The following is a 19,439-nucleotide window of genomic DNA, read 5'->3' on the forward strand; positions in this document are numbered from 1 at the left end:
TGGTTAGCCTCATCTAGTTAAGATGGAAATCTGAGTAATTTTAAAAGCAGGGGCCAAAAATCTATCTGTACATGAAAAAAAGGGAGATGAAAGGTTAAAAACTACTCCAATTAAATGCATGGAGTGACTCAAGCCAGTAAGCAGACACAGAGTGGCTCATGTTAAGGAAAGGGAGCACGTCACAGCATCCTGTCTACTCCAGACATTGCAAGTAAAGTCCCGAGGGTTGTACTCCTGAATGGTTAAAAGGGGGTTGGTGGGGTTTTTTAAATACAACGTGCATACGTTGGCTTCTCCTGGGAGACATGCTGAGAAAAGCCTTGGGTTGAGGTTCTTCTCAGATGAAGTTCTCCCTCAGTGATTACAAACCAGAGGCCTTGGCTGTAGTAAAGGGGATGTGATGCACAGCTTGGGGAGTACATGGAGTACACCTTTGTAACACACGGGACAGGCAGTTCCCAAACTCCCAACAGCAAGAATTGCCTGGCAGCATCCACCAAGCTCACGGATACCTCCTGTACCAGGTCCAGGAAGGGACTGGCAGCAGCGCTGAAGGAGGCATTAAGGGCTTTGTTAAGTGACACTGACATTTTAAAAAGGAAGCTGGAGCTAAGTGCAGCCTTGTTTATGTGAAGTTAAGTCTTCCTTAAAAAACTTCTTTTTAAAGCTAGTTGCTATAATGCAGGAAATGTCATGTATAAAAGAGCTTTATCTGAGTGCAAACACCTTACACAGCAAGTTTAACCTCAGAGGTTGCATGTTCATCCCTACAAAAGAACATTCATTGTCCACGTGTCCACCAAGGTTTTTTGCTGGGGGAAGGAGAAGGGGAAGAAAATGCAAAAGACAAAAAATAGAACCTTTCACTCCATTTTATGACTGCAAAAGACATTGCTAAGACAACTCTGCATAGCTACAACATTCTCTTTCCTAATAATATTATCTCATTAAATGTAACTTTACCTGAACCCAATTCTTTAATTTTGGAATGATTTAAGACTCCTTTCATTACGTAGAGGAATTAGACCAATTAATAAACCTGAAAGCCTTCTGCCACGAGGATTTCCCCTGAAAAGGCTTTAAGAGCAAACTTAGCACTAAACTGCTTCAAGCAAGCTCACTGCCTGGTTTTCTCTGGCTAGAAAGCCAGCAGCAGCTTCACTGAGTAACAAGCCTGCTACTGTAATACATCACCCAGCACACCCTAACTGGTGTGATAAAGTGGTTGCTCATGAGGGGACTGTGTGGTCAGTCCAAACAAAGACCACCACCTCACATTTCCTAGAAATCTTTTTATTTTTTAAATAAAAAGAAAAAAGCTTGTATCCTGAGCTGTGCCTGCATGGAAAAGCCTGAGTCCTTCCCCCACCAAGCAAAGCACTGCCTGCCTGCCCTTTCATACAACCACTCTGTTGCAGCCATCCCTTATGTATTTTATTCAGTTATAAATTAAATAACATTATAATCACTTGGGGGTTTATTACTGTTACCTGGAGGCACTGCCAGCAGTTTCCTCCAGCAGCCTGCTGAGTGGATGAGATTTGCAGCAAACCTAAACCAATCAAGCCAGCAAGGTCACATCTTTATTGCAGGGCTAGATATAAAAGTCTGGATCTGCCTCACACGTTATTTCACTCCTCAGGCCCCTCATTTTCCTGCTTGCTCCCAACAACTCCAGTTCCCAAAAGCTCCCAGGGAGAAGATGTAGGAGAACTGCTGGGAGAGTACCTCCCCCCCACCGAATGCAGTGCAGCTTCTCCCTTCAGTGAGCAGGGGATGCGTCTATCTCACACGCACACCCCAAAATCCCTCATTGCTCCAACATCTCCCCACAAACAGGAGAGAGAGAGATCTATCATCTCTTCAAACTATTCCTCTGTTAAATTTGCTACGGCTTGGGCAAGTGGGGATTTACCCACCAGATGAAGCCCTGTGCCATGGTAGCTGTGTTTTGAAACGTACAATCTACAGCTGAGCATGCCCCAGGGCTCTCTGTGTGCCCTTATGTTTGAATTCCTCTTCAGATCTTAGGAATTTCCTACTTCCACTGACATGACATGTTACTGAGCTTCCCAGGTTATCCTGGCACAAAAAGCAGATCTCAGCCTTGACCTTCAACCAAAGTGCCAGGGGGCAGAAGGGAAGGTGTGTTTGGCCACCCAACACCCATCCTTCATCATGCCCTTTCACGAGGCCAGCATGACATTTGCTGTACCTTACACCCAGGAAGTTTGCCATCCCAGCCTGGTTAACCAGTACCTTCGTGTCCTCCCCCAGTCTTAAAGACTAAAGAGCAACTGTCAAAAGGTGAGGACTTACAGCAAAGGCGTAGGATGGAAGGTGCCAGCCTTACCCATGCTACATGCCTTCTTCACGTATCTTCTTATCCCCAAGAGCCAAAGGACAGCATATCCCCAACTCCTAAAAGCCTGCAAGGCACCGGTTTGCCTGCTCTAGGGGCTGGGGTTTCCAGTGAACCAGGGCTCAGCCCCAGCTGAGTTCCTACATGGAACCCACACTTGATCCCATGGGAGAACCAGAGGACGCTCCAAGGCAGCAAATGTTGTAGGTGACAAGAAAAAAGGGGCAGAGGAGAGCTAAGGGGGACCCAAAGCAGTTAGCCTGACCAGGAGGAGAGCCAGGAAGTTCTTCTAAAGCACAGAGGAGTTCTCTTTTAACCAAGTTGCTTCTCTAAATTAAATTCGATTTCATTTAAAACATAATGAAAAACGTCTGCACCTATTCTTGCTCACTCAGTGTTGCCCATGGTACTGTGCAGAGTCCTGCTATTTACTGTGCATCCCTTAAATCTCTTGGCACGTGAGCTTTCCAAGGCAAAGGCTGCAGCCCAGGGCCCTCTGCACTTTCTGCACAACACGCAGATCCCAGCAGGGACACAGCAACCCTTACGGGATTACAGACTCCGTGTCGCAGCGGGTCAAACACAGAAGAAACTCAGCTCCACGCTGTCAGTCTGTCACCTTCAGCCCCAGGAGCACTCTCTGGGAATGAAAAACAACCCAAATCGGATCATAAATATAACCACAGCACCACAGGCCAACATGAATACTGCCCCAACAGGATATGGCACCAGCAACTTCTCCAGCAAGATGGGCTCGAATCCACTGGGCAACTGGATCTAAGAAGAATGGACAATTCCATGGTTTGTTTGAAATGTTATAGAAGACACAGGTTGAATGTTAATCAGAAAGAAAAAAGTACTGATCATCAACATATCAATGGGCTCAGTTTAGCTTTCAGTGCTCGTTATTGTCTGGTGTGAGATGCAGGACCGAAGCCCTACGGTATTTCCAAGTTTCGAAGTTATAGCTATGGTTTTGTTCCCAAAGGCTGATGTAGAAAGAGGACAGCAGCAACTCTCAAAACACTTGAGTATTTAAAAATAAAGGGAAAAAAAAACCCCAAACAACTGTGATAGCATCATCCAAGGGACAATCCCTAGGAACAGGGTCTGGAATATTTTACAGTGATTCTGTTATATTCCAGCACACACACACGGATGTGAACATTTACTTTAGCTAACCGCAGAGTGCATAAGCACACACAACTACATGAAAAGGGGTGTTTTCCAATGTGTGGCAATCAGGGGAGCCTAACCAGAATACTGAGACACACATATTTTACTATTATTTACCATCGAGGCCCCATAAGAACCACTGCAGCTTCTTTCTTCTGCATATAGTCATCATACTGATAAAACTGGCACCAACCCCAAGCTGGACACAGCTTTTTTTGTCCCACCACACAAAGAGAGGCAGACACAAAGACAACCAGTGACGTTATATTGGCTACCAAAGAAAACAAAATCCAAGCCGCTGTTCTTCATTGCACATTCTGCTTGGACAGGAAGAAAACATAACTCTGAGAAGTCACTTTCAGACCTCGTTTTTGGATAAAGAATGGACTGCTTTGCATGGTAACTAGGCATGAAATTATACCCACTACAATGCAGGCTGCTCAGTGGTTTTTCTCTGCTGGCCATCAGTCAGGTGGATGAGTGTTCCCACTTAGATTTAACCCGGGTTGCCACGCCAGAACGTATCCCATCAGCATCACACTTGTCACTTCAGCGCAGGCTGGTTTTGCTGGCATGCCAAAGCAGCTGACTCTCAGAGTGCATTGCTTTCTTGGCAGGTATTCCTCCTTGCCTACGGGAGACAGGCATAGGGGAGTTCTAAATCTAGAAAAAAATAGGATTATCGTAGCCCATCAGATATGATTTCCGGCTTTAAGGATTAGAGCTGTGTCAGAGCCAGAGCCAGGGAAAACAGCAGGTTGCTCCCCAGCTTGCACCTTGTAACATTTCAATGTTTTCTTGCACTTTGTTTCCACTGATTTCCCTTCTGAAAGCATATCTCGGTCCTTCTCTGCCTACTCTGCCACAAGCCTCCCTTGTCTCATTAGAGAAACTATGGGCAACTAAGGTTAAGAAAACTTAACGTGTTTCCATTGTCCTCACACTCCTTAAGGAGACAGTTTCTTCAGTGACTGCTTCTCCTCCGGTCTCAACACTTCTGACCTCACCTTTTTATCAGTGTGTTGACTCCCTGGCAAAGGTGAGCAAAGGTAAAACAGCTCCCTGATTTACAGGGGCAGCCAGACTCTCCCCCATGGCAAGAAACCGGTTCACTTCGAGCAGCAGTTACAAAAGGAACAACATCTGGTCCGTAACCACTCGGCTGAGCGTTGCACAAGAGCCGTTACTCCAGCCAGCCTGATATTGCAAATGCCAAAGGAATTCGGTTCCCCCATATCTCTACTCACGGGACCTCTGTTTAGAATAGTTGAAATTACTGGGACTCCACCACACTAAGACGACCCCCCAGGGGTTTCACTCTGGCTCTCCTGCTCTCACCACCTTTCACCTTTGGGAGGTTCTTCTTCATTTCCCCACTTTGCTCCCCAGGGCCAGCAAAGAGTCTCATCTGCATCCCTGCTAGCTCAGTTTCCCCCAGCTTTACTAAGAAATCAGGTTCAGAGAGTGCTCTGGGCCATGCTTCAGAAAGGGTGGTAGAGAAATGCAGGTTTGTCTCTGCTGGGGGTCTTCACTTCCAGCTCAATTAATTCACTCTTGGATGCCCTCTGGGAACTGAAGCTGGCCTCTCTGCTTGGTTTTGCAATTTCTACCAGTCACTTTTCTGCATCTAACTGGTAAGGAAGGGATGTTTCCTGAGCCCATGCTGGGAAATGGCCCATTCAGTCACAAAATTCACTTCTCCCTCTCCCTCCTGAAAACAAGTCTGCTCCTGCCTCCCCTCACTTCAGCCCTGATGGTGGAATTTTAATTGAAATGACTGGTGAAAGGGGGGAGGGAAGGTGTGGTTTGGCTGCAGGACACAGTCAGGACTCCTTATGCTCTACAGTTGCCCTGACAGTACCTCCTCCGGTGCCCCGGGGATAACCCCATGCCACGCAGGGAGACCTGTTGTTCCACAGGGTGGAAAGAGCATGGGAAAGGTTTGCAAAGCACTTTGATGCTGAAGCACAAAATTCTAGACCCAAGGTAACAGTTCCCTCAATGTACTGGGAAATCAGGTTCTTCCAAGTTTCCCTTCAGAGCAAGGTCAAAACCAGACTTCTTCAAGCTTGCTCGAGAGTAACAGCCCATCTAAAATTAAGCTGAAAAAGTAACTTCTCACCCTCTTGTGAAAGAGGCCACAAAAAGCCTAAATGCATCTTCAAAGCCAAAACTGATCTTCAACGGAGAACACTCCCCAGAGAGGAGAGCAAGTACAGGCACATGTTCACAGGCCAGAGCTGGGCTCTGATGCCAGGGCCTGGGCAGGGCAGAGCTGCTGCTCTCGAGGGACGGAGACTCGGTGGTGGAAAATACCACGGACCTGTCCCAAGTCACCTCTTGCCACACTCAGCTACCAGCTTTCAATATTTACCCACGCTAATGGAACAGAAGAGAACATCAACGTCAAAGCAAAAAAGGCTTAACGTGAAACAGGGCACATGCCTCTTGTGCTCTTCCTTCATCCCATGAGACCCATCTCATGGTAATTTGATGAAAAGCTGTTTTTTCCACCCAAGCTCTACTTTGAGTCAAGAAGCCAGCAGTGACAGCATCAGAATGCTATTTGGGAATGGAACTGAAGAGCTGTCTGCTAGTTTTGTGGGGTTAAAAAAAAACCAACATAGAAAACCAAACACAGGGGATGGCAAACCTTAAGATGCCTGAAAACCAAAGGAGAGAAACATCAGAGAGTCAGAACTCACCAGGACTTTGTCAGCTTCCAGACCCTCCTCTCACTCCCTCCCCTACATTTCAAAAGATGAGTGTGCATTTCTGGGCAGGACTGGTTTCAGCAAAGCCTCTGTGCAAAAGGAGCATGAGGACACAGTGGGGTGGGGGGGCAGAAGATGGGGAAATTAATCCACAGACTGCAATAAAGTTCAAAAACTTTAGGAAGTCAGGGTTTTTCCCAGTTGTTAAGTGCCCAGTAAAGGACAAGGGTCCCTCTGTGGTGCCCACACTTTCAAGCCAGGTATGTCTCTAGAGCAGAAATTCAACATACTTATCCCCAGAGAAAGTTCTATTGTCCTGAAGTCACGATGCCAAATTCAGACATTTGAATTAGCGTGAAACAGAAGGATTCCAGTTCTGCTTTTAAAGAGAGAATCTCCAGGCTCCATCGCATAGCTAACACCAGCTTTGTTCAGGGCAGGCCACAGCACAGCTCCTTATCCTCAAAAGGAAAGGGAGGAAACATATAAACAACGTATCACTGTACATCACAGCTTCAGAGCCTGCATACCTCAAACAGTAACCAGTGCTAACAGTCTGAGGCACCTCAGCAGATGTATATCCAGGCAGCTATAAAAGAGCCTTTGTGCTGGCTGAAGAGAAACAAGGCATTTTCTGTACAGGAGACAGCCTTGACCACCTAGCAGAATAAACGGGGTTACACATTTCACACTTCCTCTGCACCAGGAACCATGAGGGCAGATGGCACAAAGCAGATGCCGTGGGCTGGAGAAACGACCTGTTTGCTTCTGCAGAGCCACAGCGGGGATCCGGGGGAGCCACGTTACAGCCAGAAGGAAGATGACATTGCCCCCACCTTCCCTCTTCCTTTCCTTGCCTGCAGTGCCCGAATCAAAACTGCACTGCTTGATATAAATTTGAGCAGACCCACAGTTCAGCTGAGACTTGCCCCCGTGGTTGTGTCCGTGCAAAAAGATCATCACAAATACTTCTGAATCACCATCCAGGGCTCCAAAGCCTTGGCAGCCTAACGCCTAGGCACCCAGCTCCTATTTTATGTATTTTGAAATATACTCTTCACCTTCACCCTGGTTTCCAGTTCTGAAATGAGACTAATTCTTTAAGGCTGCAGGAGCTGTGGTGTTATTTTTGGCCTAGAAAAGATAAGAAACCACGTGAACAGCTTCTCCTCTGTACAAGCACACACAGAAGCAATGCTACCAGCACCTCAGGAGTTGGTAACACACATTATTCTATAGGATCTGATGCAGCTTCCAGTCAGTCCCAGTCAAACACAGCAAGAAGACAAAGCAGAACTGCAAAAGGCTCTCCTAATGACATTTCAGGTCTGAGTCAGAGAGGAGGGAGAGGGAGGGGGAAGATTATTTAAAAAAGCCAAAGAAAAATTGCTCTGTCCAAAACCTGGGAAAGCCACAGCTTGCCAACACTCCCACGGAAGCAAAAGCCCTGATGCTTCATGAAGATTAAATCTCCTATTGTCCTTCAGTTTTAGTTGTTTGATTTTTTTTTTTAATACAAGTTACCCTTGGCCAAAGATGTTAGGAAGTGTCTTCAGTAAGAGAAGGATATAAAACCAAGTATGTCAGTTAAGTGATCTGTGAGAGGTTAAACAAATAAGATAAGGTGAGGTAAAGGCAAGGTTTCTTGATAAATCATCTGTGATAAGGTTAAGCAAATTTCTCTTTTGTCAGGACAGCAAAGATATGCACACAAAGGGAACAATATTTTTGCTGACCTGGACAATGAACACGAGAGGTGTAAGTTCTGGAGTCACTCTAGTTGGACAAGACTGCTTTTAGAGAGGCATCTGGTCTGAAGGCTGTATGAAACCATTAAAAAACTGGGTGAGGCATTAAATCCACTCTGTGTCCACAGGCTAAGGGGGACTGGAGAGAAAATTCTTTATGAAAACCTCAAACCTAAGACACAGTTTCCCAGCGAGTATTTCTGCACAGAATATTAGTTCTCAGCACCCACTTACTAAGAGCTTCCTTAGTGAGGACAAAGAACGTTGCCCTTACACAGAGATGCTGATGAGTGAACTCTGCTCTCCCTTGGGCAAATGTTTTCTCTCACTGTAAGACAGTAACACATATTAAAAAGTATGGTTACAAAGGATTAAGCCAGCTCAGTTAATGCAAACTAGCACTCTCCCTCGCATTCCTCACTAATACAGCGGTGACATAACCAGCCAAAACATGTAGCTTTAATTCAAATAAGGTTTGAAGAAGTTACTGCCAAGTAATTACACCCATTGAAGGCCCATGAGCAGAAGAACCTTCATTAACACTCTGCTGCTATTCTCAGAGCACTCTTCTAGCCAGTTGCACCGATCTGAAGTGGCAACCATGAACAAGAGCAGGCAACAGGTTTTCATGAACAAACTTGTGCTTGCCTTCCAGGAAGTGCAGTGACTAAATGTCTGAGCATGGCCAAGAGGACAGTTTGGAGGATGCAGCCTCCAAACAGAGAGGCTGGGGCAAGCTGAAGGTCAGAGAGTTTTGTCAGCTTCTCCCTTGCAGCAAGAAGAAGGTGGCAGCAGGAATAAGGTGGCAGCAGGAAGCTGCTTTCTACTGCCCTTCTGCTTTCTAATGAACCACTGGCTGAGTCCAAACTATGGGTTCCCATTTATTTCATTACTAATCCTAGCCTCTGTCTAAGAACCTGTGCTTAATCCACAAAGAGTGCCGGATGCTTCTGAAGACTTCTTCCAAGAACAAAAATACAGCACTCAGCTGGAGGTCCCTAAAGCCATTCAGTAGGAAGTATTAAACCCAAGACTTGGACGAGGCTTAGATCCAGTGGACATGACCCTACCTGTGCTCATTTCATTACACAAGAGCATGTGGCGCCTGTTCCTAAACCTCTTTCTAAGCTAATGACTGTAAAGCACTGGCTGCAGGAGCCTCATCTCCCAGCTCCAAATAAACATTTACAGCTCCCATCCTGTACAGACACGTGCTCTTAGCTATAAACCAGAGGAGATACTAAATGAAGCAGTTTGCTCTACCCCAGCAATGTGGACTTTAGACCACCAAGCACAGCAGCTCATCACTGGAGCTTCATCTACACTGCAGCCCTGGGAGCAAGTCCTTGCCAGCAGCACAGGTCGGTGTTAGGCAGACTGCAGAGTTTTCCATGAAGCAGAAAAGCTGCTGGGGTGCTTACTGTGAAAGGAGAGCTCGCTGTGGTGGTTCTCCTCTTATCAGCAATGCTCCAGGTGAAGGTACGACACTGCAGTGTGGACAAGGTACAAATGGATAAATGGGTATTTCTGATTCAGTCTTAAAATATACTCTGAGTCCCTAATAGCACACAGACTTTGACTCTTACTGGTAAGTCAGCATTACCATGCAAGCTGCAAGTAACTGGAATTATGTTCAATTGGTTCCCAAGAATCCCGCTGATAAAAAGCAGCCAAAACTTGTATTTTTTCTTCATTATTGTCACAGCATTTTAACCTTGTGCAAGCCCCATGTGAAAGAATCACTGACAGCTGATTTGCTTTTGCTGAGGACATCAACAGAAATTCGCTTTTATGTAAGGAACTAATCAGAAATAACCAGAACTCAACTTTCAGGTCTGCACATTTTCCACTTGAAACTTCAGGATTTAAGAAAACAAACCCAGTTAGTTCCCCAGACCCTTCCAATTACGTTCCCAACTTCTTTGTGACACATAAAGGTCATTTTGGTCTAGGCAGGCAGGAAGATAATCCCCCAACCTTCAGGCAATCAGGGTTTCTGGCAAGATGTTAAGAGGTCTCCAGCTGATAACCATGAAAGTTCACACCACCAGGAGTCCAGATAAGCTTTTAACACAGGAAATTAGTGCTAAGATGTTTTAAGCATTTGAAGGATCAATTAAGTATGGCACAACAGTCCAGCAAAGCAGAACTAAGTTTTCTGCTCCACATCAGATGGTTTTAGGACACAAAAGCAGCAGCAGCAGCTCTTCAGCTGGGAGGTGTCTACAGGAAATGAGGTTTGACAAATCCCAGGCAATTAATCCTCTGTGCAGTCTGATTACATACCCACACTATCCACAGAGCCATCAAAGTCACAGAGCATGGAGTTAAACTGCTATCTGCCTGCTGCAAGGACTGGGCATTGCAGGTTGTCATCTTGCATCTTCCCCGTTCACCCACAGGGAAACTAATGGTTCTCCCACCACTGTCCAAAAAAGCCAACCTCCTTACTGACACTTGGGTACAACACACAGGAAGGCATTGTTATGATGAGAATACATAAGATACAGTTCTCATCAGTTACTGCAGCTGCAAGCTGTAAGAAAAGTCACACTATGTGCCATCTTTTGCCTTGTCAGCACCAGGAGACCATAAAGCCCATCAAGGACAGTGACTTTGGAGTCAGTAACTGGGAAGCAAAAGAGGAATCGATGGTTCAGGAGCTGAGGTGAGGAGTGTCAGGTCCTGCACTTTGCTCATTACAACCCCAGGCAATGCTGCAGGCTTGGGGCAGGGGCCTGGAGAGCTGCACAGAGGAAAAGGATCTGGGGGTGTTGGTTGACACTTGACTGAACATGAGCCAGCAGTGTGCCTGGGTGGCTGAGAAGACCAATGGCATCTTGGCTTGTGCCAGGAATCGCGTCGCTGGCAGGACCAGGGAGGTGATCATCCCCCTGTATGGTGAGGCTGCACCTCGAATACTGGGTTCAGTTTTGGGCCCCTCACTCCAAGAAAGATATTGAGGCCCTGGAGCGTGTCCAGAGAAGGGCAACCAGGCTGGGGAAGGGGCTGGAACACAAGTCTGATGAGGAGCAGCTGAAGGAACTGGGACTGTTTAGCCTGGAGAAGAGGAGGCTCAGGGGAAACCTTACTGCTCTCTCCAGCTCCCTGAAAGGAGGTTGTGCTGAGCTGGGCTCAGCCTCTTCTCACAGATAAGTAGCACCAGGACAAGAGGGAATGGCTGTGAGTTGTGCCAGGGGAGGTTCAGGTTAGAAATGAGCAGAAATTTCTTCTCAGAAAGAGTGGCCGGGCATTGGAATGGGTTGCCCAGGGAGCTGGTGAAGTGAACACCTCAGGGTGTTCAAGGAAAGGTTGGATGACTCAGGGACATGGTTTAGTTAGTAATACAGGTGGTTGGACTAGATGATCTTGGGGGGGTCTTTTCCAACCTTCATGATTCTGTGAGTCACATGGTGTCAGCAGCTCTTCTCAACAGCATCCCCCAGCACCACCAACAGACCAGCAGCTGCAGACATGGTGAACTGGCAAAACATAACTGTACAGATTACAAACACATCCCCAGAGCCTGCCCTAGCACACTGCAGCACAGGGGGCACCAGGAAGTGCTCTCAGAGCAGAGCTAACTTGCCAGGTACTATTTTCTCCAAAAGCATTTAAAGAAGCCTTCAGAGCAGGTTGGTGCCACACACAGACACAGCTGGCTATCACTGCCTAAAGCCACCACAGATAATTCTCTGCATACCTTCCCTCAAAGATCAGAAGGAAGTTATGCTTTACACTAAACTTTTACAGAAATAATAAATAGATATTATGTCAAAGCCCATCACATCCATCTATTTAAAATACCTGCCTTTTGTTTCTTCCCTGTAATAATTCAATTGTTTTAATTTTTTTTAAATAAACCCAACTATTTCCTCAAACACTATACTCCAAGTATAATACAGCTAACACTGCAAGCAGCTGAGCTGAATGTGTTTCTCCCATCCCTTTGGTAACCTCAGCTAGTTTATATTAAGCCCCTTCCCCACATCAGCACTTCATTTCTACTTCCCATCACCAAACAAGCCTGGCTTTTCTCTCCCATACTTACAGGCTCTGACACCTCTGTGCTGCTGGCACTTTAAACTGTACAGAGAACTCAGCTTTAACAGATTGAGGGGAGAAAAGCAAATATTCTCTCCAAATTTGCACTGTCAACTCCCTGCCATACACATCCCAGTCACAGTTACCCATAATATGCAGACCAGCTAAAAACCTCCATAGCAAGAGCCCCAGCAGAAGACACTTCATGTCCACTTCTGATGAGAAAGACGATTTTAAAAATTATTGGTTTACTCTCTAGTCACATAGGACATTTCACAGAGATTCTGTTTATACAGAGGTAGCCATTAAGTGGTTTATTCTCATCTTCTATACAGAGAAAAGAAAACTTTCAAACTCAAGGTCTTATCAGGCACAACTGATCCACAGGAGATAAACGGACTCCACAGGTACTGCTGGGTTTTATATTTATTAGGTTTAGAATTTAACTGTCCTTCCAAGGACTCCAGTCAGATGGGGTTTACCTACAAGAGGCAATGCATCACACAGCACAATGTAATTTCCTCCAAGTACTGAGCCTCAGAGCTACAGCAGGCTGTAAGGCAAGAATCTCCCCTGCAAGAGACAGATGGCTTTCCCATCAGTTCAGAAGAGAAAAATACATTAGAAAGCTTCTGGTCTCAGACTCACCTCCCTCTGCCTATCCCCACAGAACAAACTCAAATGCTGAAGTATCTCCTGCACACCTTAATTAAGGAACTGGGATGATGAGTTACTTTATTAGAGTTCATTGTACTGTCGTGCAATGAAGAATTAGCCTTTCCTGAATTGTCCTCAAGATAAAAACTAAACCTGACAGACAGCTCCCTAAACCCAACAGGCTGCACAGAGCCCAATTTCTAACCAAACTGCTGCACTTCAAGACAACAAAGGCAGAGAAAAGGCAATACTTCTGTGTGCTGGATTCATGACTGAAGCTTCCTTACGAGTCTGTACAACACCATCAAAGTCCCCATTCAGCAACCTTCAGCTTAGGCATTAGATCAAGTCATCCAGCTAACTAGGGTCAGATTAACCATGTGCTCACAGAAACTAGGTCAGCCTCCACATCCCTATACCCTGGAAAGGCATGTATGTGTAAGCACAAATCACACAGCCTTCCTCTGCTAAAACAATGGCCAGCAGAAAGCCAGGGAGATCCAGGCTCCAGTGTTGGTACAGCACTTACCAGCTATATACAAAGTTGTTCTGGATTTCTACAGCAAACAAAAAACATTTCTGAGTTCAGAAGTCACTAAGGAATGATTTACTGATGTCAAGTCAGTTTTCCCTGTTTGAAATATTTGGTCCTCAAATATTTAATTCCTTTCTGAAGTGAGTGGGCTAGGTCAGGACTTGGGTGCAGATCTGAGATCTGTCTCCTATTCCAAACCCTCCTAACCCACGCCTTGGTCTCACAAACCCAAACCACAGTGTCTATGCTCTCTCCTTTGACCTCTCTGCCCTCCTCCTCAGCAAACATTGCTACTAAAATTAGACCACAGTGGTCATACCATGCTGCCTCCCCCACCGTCGTCACAGACTCTCTGTCACCTCAGTCATGTATTTTAGTCTCACACTGAGCCCCACGCATCACCTTCCCTGCCCAGATAATGCTCTTCTCTGGTCTAACCTGCCTGTCTCCTGACAAAATGCCATTCTTTGTTAGCTTCATGAAGTTCAATCTCCATCCATCCCTGGAATGGATGGCTACCCACTTCCAACTTACTCTGAAACCAAAAGGACATCTCTGAAGTGTTTCAGAGATCAAAATTAGTGCTTGAGAAAAGCTAATTTATAAACATTCACCCTAGACCACTGGGCATGCTTCTATCCTCACACACACAAACAATTTTGACACACACAAACAATTTGTTCACTGGAGAGAATGCAGGAAACCGAGGTGCTTCCTCAGTCTGCTGCATTTGAGCATCCTGACCAAAGCACCTCCTCTCACAGACCCCATCCTGCCCTGCTCCGGGATGTACAGCTCTCACTGCTGAAGTCACTGCGTATCACATGCCATACAAACAGGCTAAATGTCCTTTCTCTTTAGTGAAGGAAGGTTCTTTCTCACTGAACTAAGTGAGACTAAGGTTAGCAGTTAGCAGTTAGCAGTTGCATCTGTCCCCAGACTTCCAGTTCTGATCAACAGCTGCAGGACTTTTATCGTTTTTTGGCTTCTGAGTGTTTTACAGAAAACCATAAACTTCAGTTTTGTCCACAGGAGAGTCCATTCCAGAAACAGTATGTTCCAGCACTGACAATGTACTTGGAGATATAACAAGCACTTTAAAGGCTTTCCTAACTCCAGTGAATTTCAGAGTGGTATTATCTCCAATTGCTCCAGCTAAGAGACCACACAAAATGTTAATTCAGATCCCCCTTCTTCCAGAAGCCCCTCGCTATCCCTGGTCATCACAGAACAACTTTTTCCCCCTTACCAACACCCAAAAAGTTGGACCTACTCTTCACAGAATCACAGAATGGTATGGGTTGGAAGGGACCCCAAGGATCCTAGAAACGCCCCCCCCCCACCACATCTTCCTTAATGCTCCTATTTCCTGATGTGACTACCTCCTTTGTCACAACTTCTTTTCCATGTCTATTGCTCGAAATCCCATCTCACTTCAGGGCTTTCAAGAGTAGTTATTTCAAGCGTGGAGGAAAGCACACAGACACACTTGCTGCTTCTTGCCTATTTTCTCCCACTACCTCTGGCAGAACGGAAGGAAAACCAGACTAAACACGCAGCCATTAGCTCCAGCAGTTAGAGGAAGCATAAGCTGCTCCATTAGATCCTGCTGCTTCTATCACACTGTAGGACAAGAAGCAGTGAGCATCTCCTGAAAGCAGTGTGTGTCAGAAGGGTTTCAGTACTGAAGAAATTAATGGTGTGTACATATACATATATAATCAACAACGGTGCCTTGATTTCTAGCAGCTACAAAGAGCTTGTATTAAAGTTACCAGCTCTCTTAGGGTGAGGATACTCAGGAGCAGCCACAAAACAAGGCTGAAGCAACACTAAGCTTGTCAATTCAGGTGCATTTAAAGGAAACATTAGACTCAAACCGAAAACTGAGATCAACAATGCGTTGGGATCATTTAAATCACAAATAAGACAGCTTGTCATCCAAGCTGAAACCTGTACTGAGCCTGAACAGCCACGACCACACGTGGCCCCGCGTGGCAGTGCCCGAGAAAACAAAACTACCACTTCTCTGTGATCCACTCCAGTCAAACTGAAAGAACTACCCGGGGGGGAGGAAGGAAATGAAAGGAGGAAGGAGAGTTTGGTATGTAAACTCTTCCTGAAAAACACATCTATGGGTGAGCCAGAAATCCAAAATACCAATATTCACTAAAAATGCAGAATCACTTCCTAGCAAGTTTGGTAACGTGCCCTTTGTCCTCTTCGAGAAGAAAAAACTGTGCTCTGGTATCACTTTATAAACTGTCAAGCTCCCATCTGGAAGCTTCCAAGGTTTCACAGCTCCATTCTTTACAGGATATTTTTTTTCCTCCCAGTTTGCTGTGTAAAATGCGACGTTTTGGCTGCTCCACCCCATAGAGGACTGAGTTTTACAGCTATTTGTCAAATAGCAATAACAGTCTCAGTTTTGTTTTTACAGTGATGATAATCCTTGCCATAAAGAACTTTAAGAGGCATGTCTCATCTGTGAGTCACTCGACCTGCCTCAAGCAGGGGCAGCAGCTACAAGCTTGGTCACAGGAGTCTAAAACCCATCACGGGCTGCAAACTGCTCTGGAAGCAGCAGCCTGGGTGCATGAGATGAAGCTCCCCAGAGCCCAGGGAGCTTCATTTCTCCTCAAGCTTGCAAATACTGTTGCTGCCTGTTGCCTGGGGTGAGATGAAACAGGAAGTCCAAAGAATCATGGTGTCAGTTCTTTTACTGTATTTGCTGAAAAGATCCTGACAGCAGGAAGAGCACAAGCAAATCTTTACAATTCTTGAAACGGGCAGTAACTGGTGCCACTAATGAAGTGGTCTGAGAGGCACCACAGAGAGCAGTGAAGCGACAGAAATGCAGGAAGGGGGGAAAAAAGGGTTCTGGGACACACTGCTGTGAGCAGAAAAAACCCACAGAGCCAGGCCTGGAGATGTGTTTGGGCACACCACCAGAGCCAGGGCCAGGGAAGATGAGCAGCACAGTGAAGACACTGTGGGATCCTAAAATCAGAGAAAGGGGGCAGTGACAATCATTGGAGATGAGTAAAATGACTCTGGGCGTAGAGCCCACTGCAAGAACAGTGCAAGGGAAAAAAACCAACCCACCCCCACTGAGGTCCAGCAGGGCTCTAGCCATGTCCGAGAAGTCAAGCAAACCAAAGACCTGGGGGGTGATGCAATCAAGGACCTCAGCTACTCACTCACCCAGCCACTTGAGACTCTCCAGAATAGGAAGCACAGGAAGCAAAGAAGTCTGAGGTCTGGGTTTTCTGAAGCCAACACCATTTCGTCTGGTGAGTGTCATGCTGTTGCTGCTTCCCCTTTGACAGGAATCATGAAGAACGTGGTGGCTGTGTCCCAGCAGGCCAGGCACAGATAAACCTTTTGCTCTGTCAGAAGCTTGCTGAAATACAATCCTTTGTGCTTCACCTACCAGCAGCCTGTTACTTGATGATCACGAACGTACAAGACATGGAAAATGTTGCTTTCACACCAAGCTTTCCTAACACAGCTGTCCTAACAGCTGTGTTATTTCACACAGCTATTGCTTTATCTTAAAATACCAGGGGCATTCAATCCAGTTGTCTGGGCAATGAGAGGACAAGATCAAACAAAAAAAAAAATATAAGATGACAGATTTTTAAGTGGGAAAGCCCCCAATGAAATGAGAGTGGACCTAGTCCTTGCAGAAGCAACGTGCTGTCATCATTGAAACTCTTCCACCCCTCCAAAACAGCTGAGTCCTAACATCTCACACTCAGGGGTTTCTGCTGAACATCTTACAGTTTATACACTTCACATAAACCAAGTTTAAGTACGTCAGGGCACTTGGGAGAATACAGCATTACAGATAATTTAACAGAAGCTGATCAAAGAAAACCGATTTTGAGAAAAGCCCAATCTAATTCTGCTGGATAGCATTCCTAGTGCTGTCATTAGCTATTTCAAGTAAAAATTTGATCCTTTTGAATTTAGGAGGTGTTTGCCAGTTTCTGTAGGACCAAAATGCTAACCTTCAGTAAATTATCAAATGTCACAGGGTACAGGCATTCACCCCATAAATTATTTCCACTCAGGATATCTAGAGTAAAATTTTTACACTGATAAATATTGCAGAAACAAGTTACTGACTGCTTATGAATGGCAAGACACAATGCAGGCAGTACTGCTTCCAGGTCTGTAAGCAGGGAACATGGAGAGCCACTGTTAATCCAGCAAGTCTTTACGCAGGGAAGGTCTGAATAAGTTACTGCTGCTGGAAACCTCCTTCCCCTTCCTCAGAGACTTTCCTGGCACTGAACTGTGAACTGAAAAAGACTTTTGGGGGACAGAAATTCAGTGTCAAAAGTTGAACACAAGCCTCTGCCACTGAAAGAGTGGGTCAGCAACAGTACCTGTCATCATTCGTGACCAACTGCAGCTCCTCTGTCACGCAGGCAGAGAACCCCACTCTTCACCACATCTCATAAAAGGACTAAAGCAATAGCAGTGTACAGGTCATAAATGTTTGTATAAAGAGACAAACTGTTGACTCTCTCTTCTGCTTTCAGCTTCTCCCTTAGTTCTAAGGCAGACCCACCAGCATTCTCCCTGGTATCAGAAGAGAAACTGCAGCTCAAACCCAGCAGGTGTTTTCAGTCAGTTTGTAAAAACACCCAGGACTCTCTTCAGAGAGCCCAGCACAAAGGGGCAGGAGAAGCCCCCCCGAACCTGGGAGGAGCCACCAGCCCTCAGCTTGCAGCAGCAGGAAACCACCACGAACAGGCTGGGGACTCTCTTGGTTTTCTCCCCTCCAAGATGCCAAATTTGCAGCCACGTCAGCATGGGCACAATCAGAGTTTTGATGCAAGAGTGGCAGCTTGTCCCTGCTGACACCACAGACCTGCTGAGCAGGCATCTGAAGGAAGGGGAGAAACCACAACAGATCACCAGCAAGTTTTCTGAGCAGCAGTGGACTTGTGCTGCAGGCAGGCTGGGAGGCAGTTCAGTGCATGGTGTGACAGCACCAGCCACCATGAGACATCGCTGCCATGGCTGTAGTTTGGGAAAAAGCTGTCACTATCAGGGCAAACACGTGTCAGCCTTGCACATTTCAACTGTCGCACGTTGCACGGTAATCGTGTCATCTATTTTCCACACTGACACCACGACATACCCAGCTAAAGATGATAGAAGAGGCTAAGACAGTCAAGACTGCAGGCACCCAGGGCCATTCTGAGTTAAGCTTATTCCCTTTTTGAACAGATAAAAACATCTTTTATGAATGATGACTGTTTCTCCCCCCTCATCCCAACGTGCCCAACATCAGGCTCCATTTCCCCCCTTACGGTTGTACTTCCCTATTTGTGTAGGTCTCTCCCAGGGTGACACTTGTAGGAACAGCTGGATGGTGCAGTCGCAAAGGAAGCGACTCTGGAAGCACCGCCGCGCAGCCACACAACAGCAACCCCGCTGCCGGCAGCCCCTCCCACCCTCTCCTCTTACCTCCCCCAAAACACAGACTTGGCTGCCCGCGCCCCTGTCCTTACCTCGTAGGACCACACGCACTGCACTCCCGCAAACCTCCGTACGCATCTTCCCACTTCCACGTCCTCGTGGGTGGTGTACAGCTCGCGCAGGCACTCGCCGATGTGTGGCACCATCCTCCGCAGGACCTCCCGGCTCATGATCACGCCTGGTCCCCCCATGCAGAAGTTCTCGCCCGGTTCCAGCGCCAACTTCCCCATCTCCTCCGTGGTGCCAAGGCCGGTCTGCCCAAGAAAGAGGGGCTCGCTGCTGTTCAAACTCCTGAGGAAGTTCTCCAGTTTGTCCCCTTTGATGTAAACGTCGTCATCAGCTCTCATAAACCATTCGTATTTGTCCAAGTAGTGGTCATGCATGTATTTGAGCATCATGAAGGATTTCTTCTGGGGTGGGTAAGTGTCATCTACACCTGGAAGCGCCACGATGGGGATGGGAATAGAGGTGTCCGAACCCTCGCTGGAGAAGAATTCAACCTTGCCAGGAATGGTTTTGGACCAGGTTCTAGATTGAAAAAGACAATAAGGACTAATTGAGTATGCAAACCAAGGCAGGCAGAGCGCTACCAGAGACAACTCAAAGGAACTCCACCTCATCTGCTTCACAAATTTTCTTTTTTAATGCCTTGAAGGATTATTTTTTCCATGCAAATGACAACATTCAACTTGCACACAGAGCAACCA

General features: G+C 46.4%; 1 protein-coding gene across 1 annotated transcript in view; it reads right to left on the minus strand.

Annotated features, from left to right (window-relative positions):
• Positions 1-19,439, minus strand: part of CHSY1 (chondroitin sulfate synthase 1) — a gene marked incomplete at both ends in the record, with an annotated part of 77,074 nt that overhangs the window by 48,208 nt on the left and 9,427 nt on the right. Inside the window, one exon of the mRNA XM_084267961.1 lies at positions 18,765-19,260. Coding sequence (XP_084124087.1) covers positions 18,765-19,260 — 496 coding nt within the window. The remainder of the gene's footprint in view (positions 1-18,764; positions 19,261-19,439) is intronic.

Source organism: Gallinula chloropus (genome assembly GCF_964237585.1).
Source record: "Gallinula chloropus genome assembly, chromosome: 9".
Classification (NCBI taxonomy): domain Eukaryota; kingdom Metazoa; phylum Chordata; class Aves; order Gruiformes; family Rallidae; genus Gallinula; species Gallinula chloropus.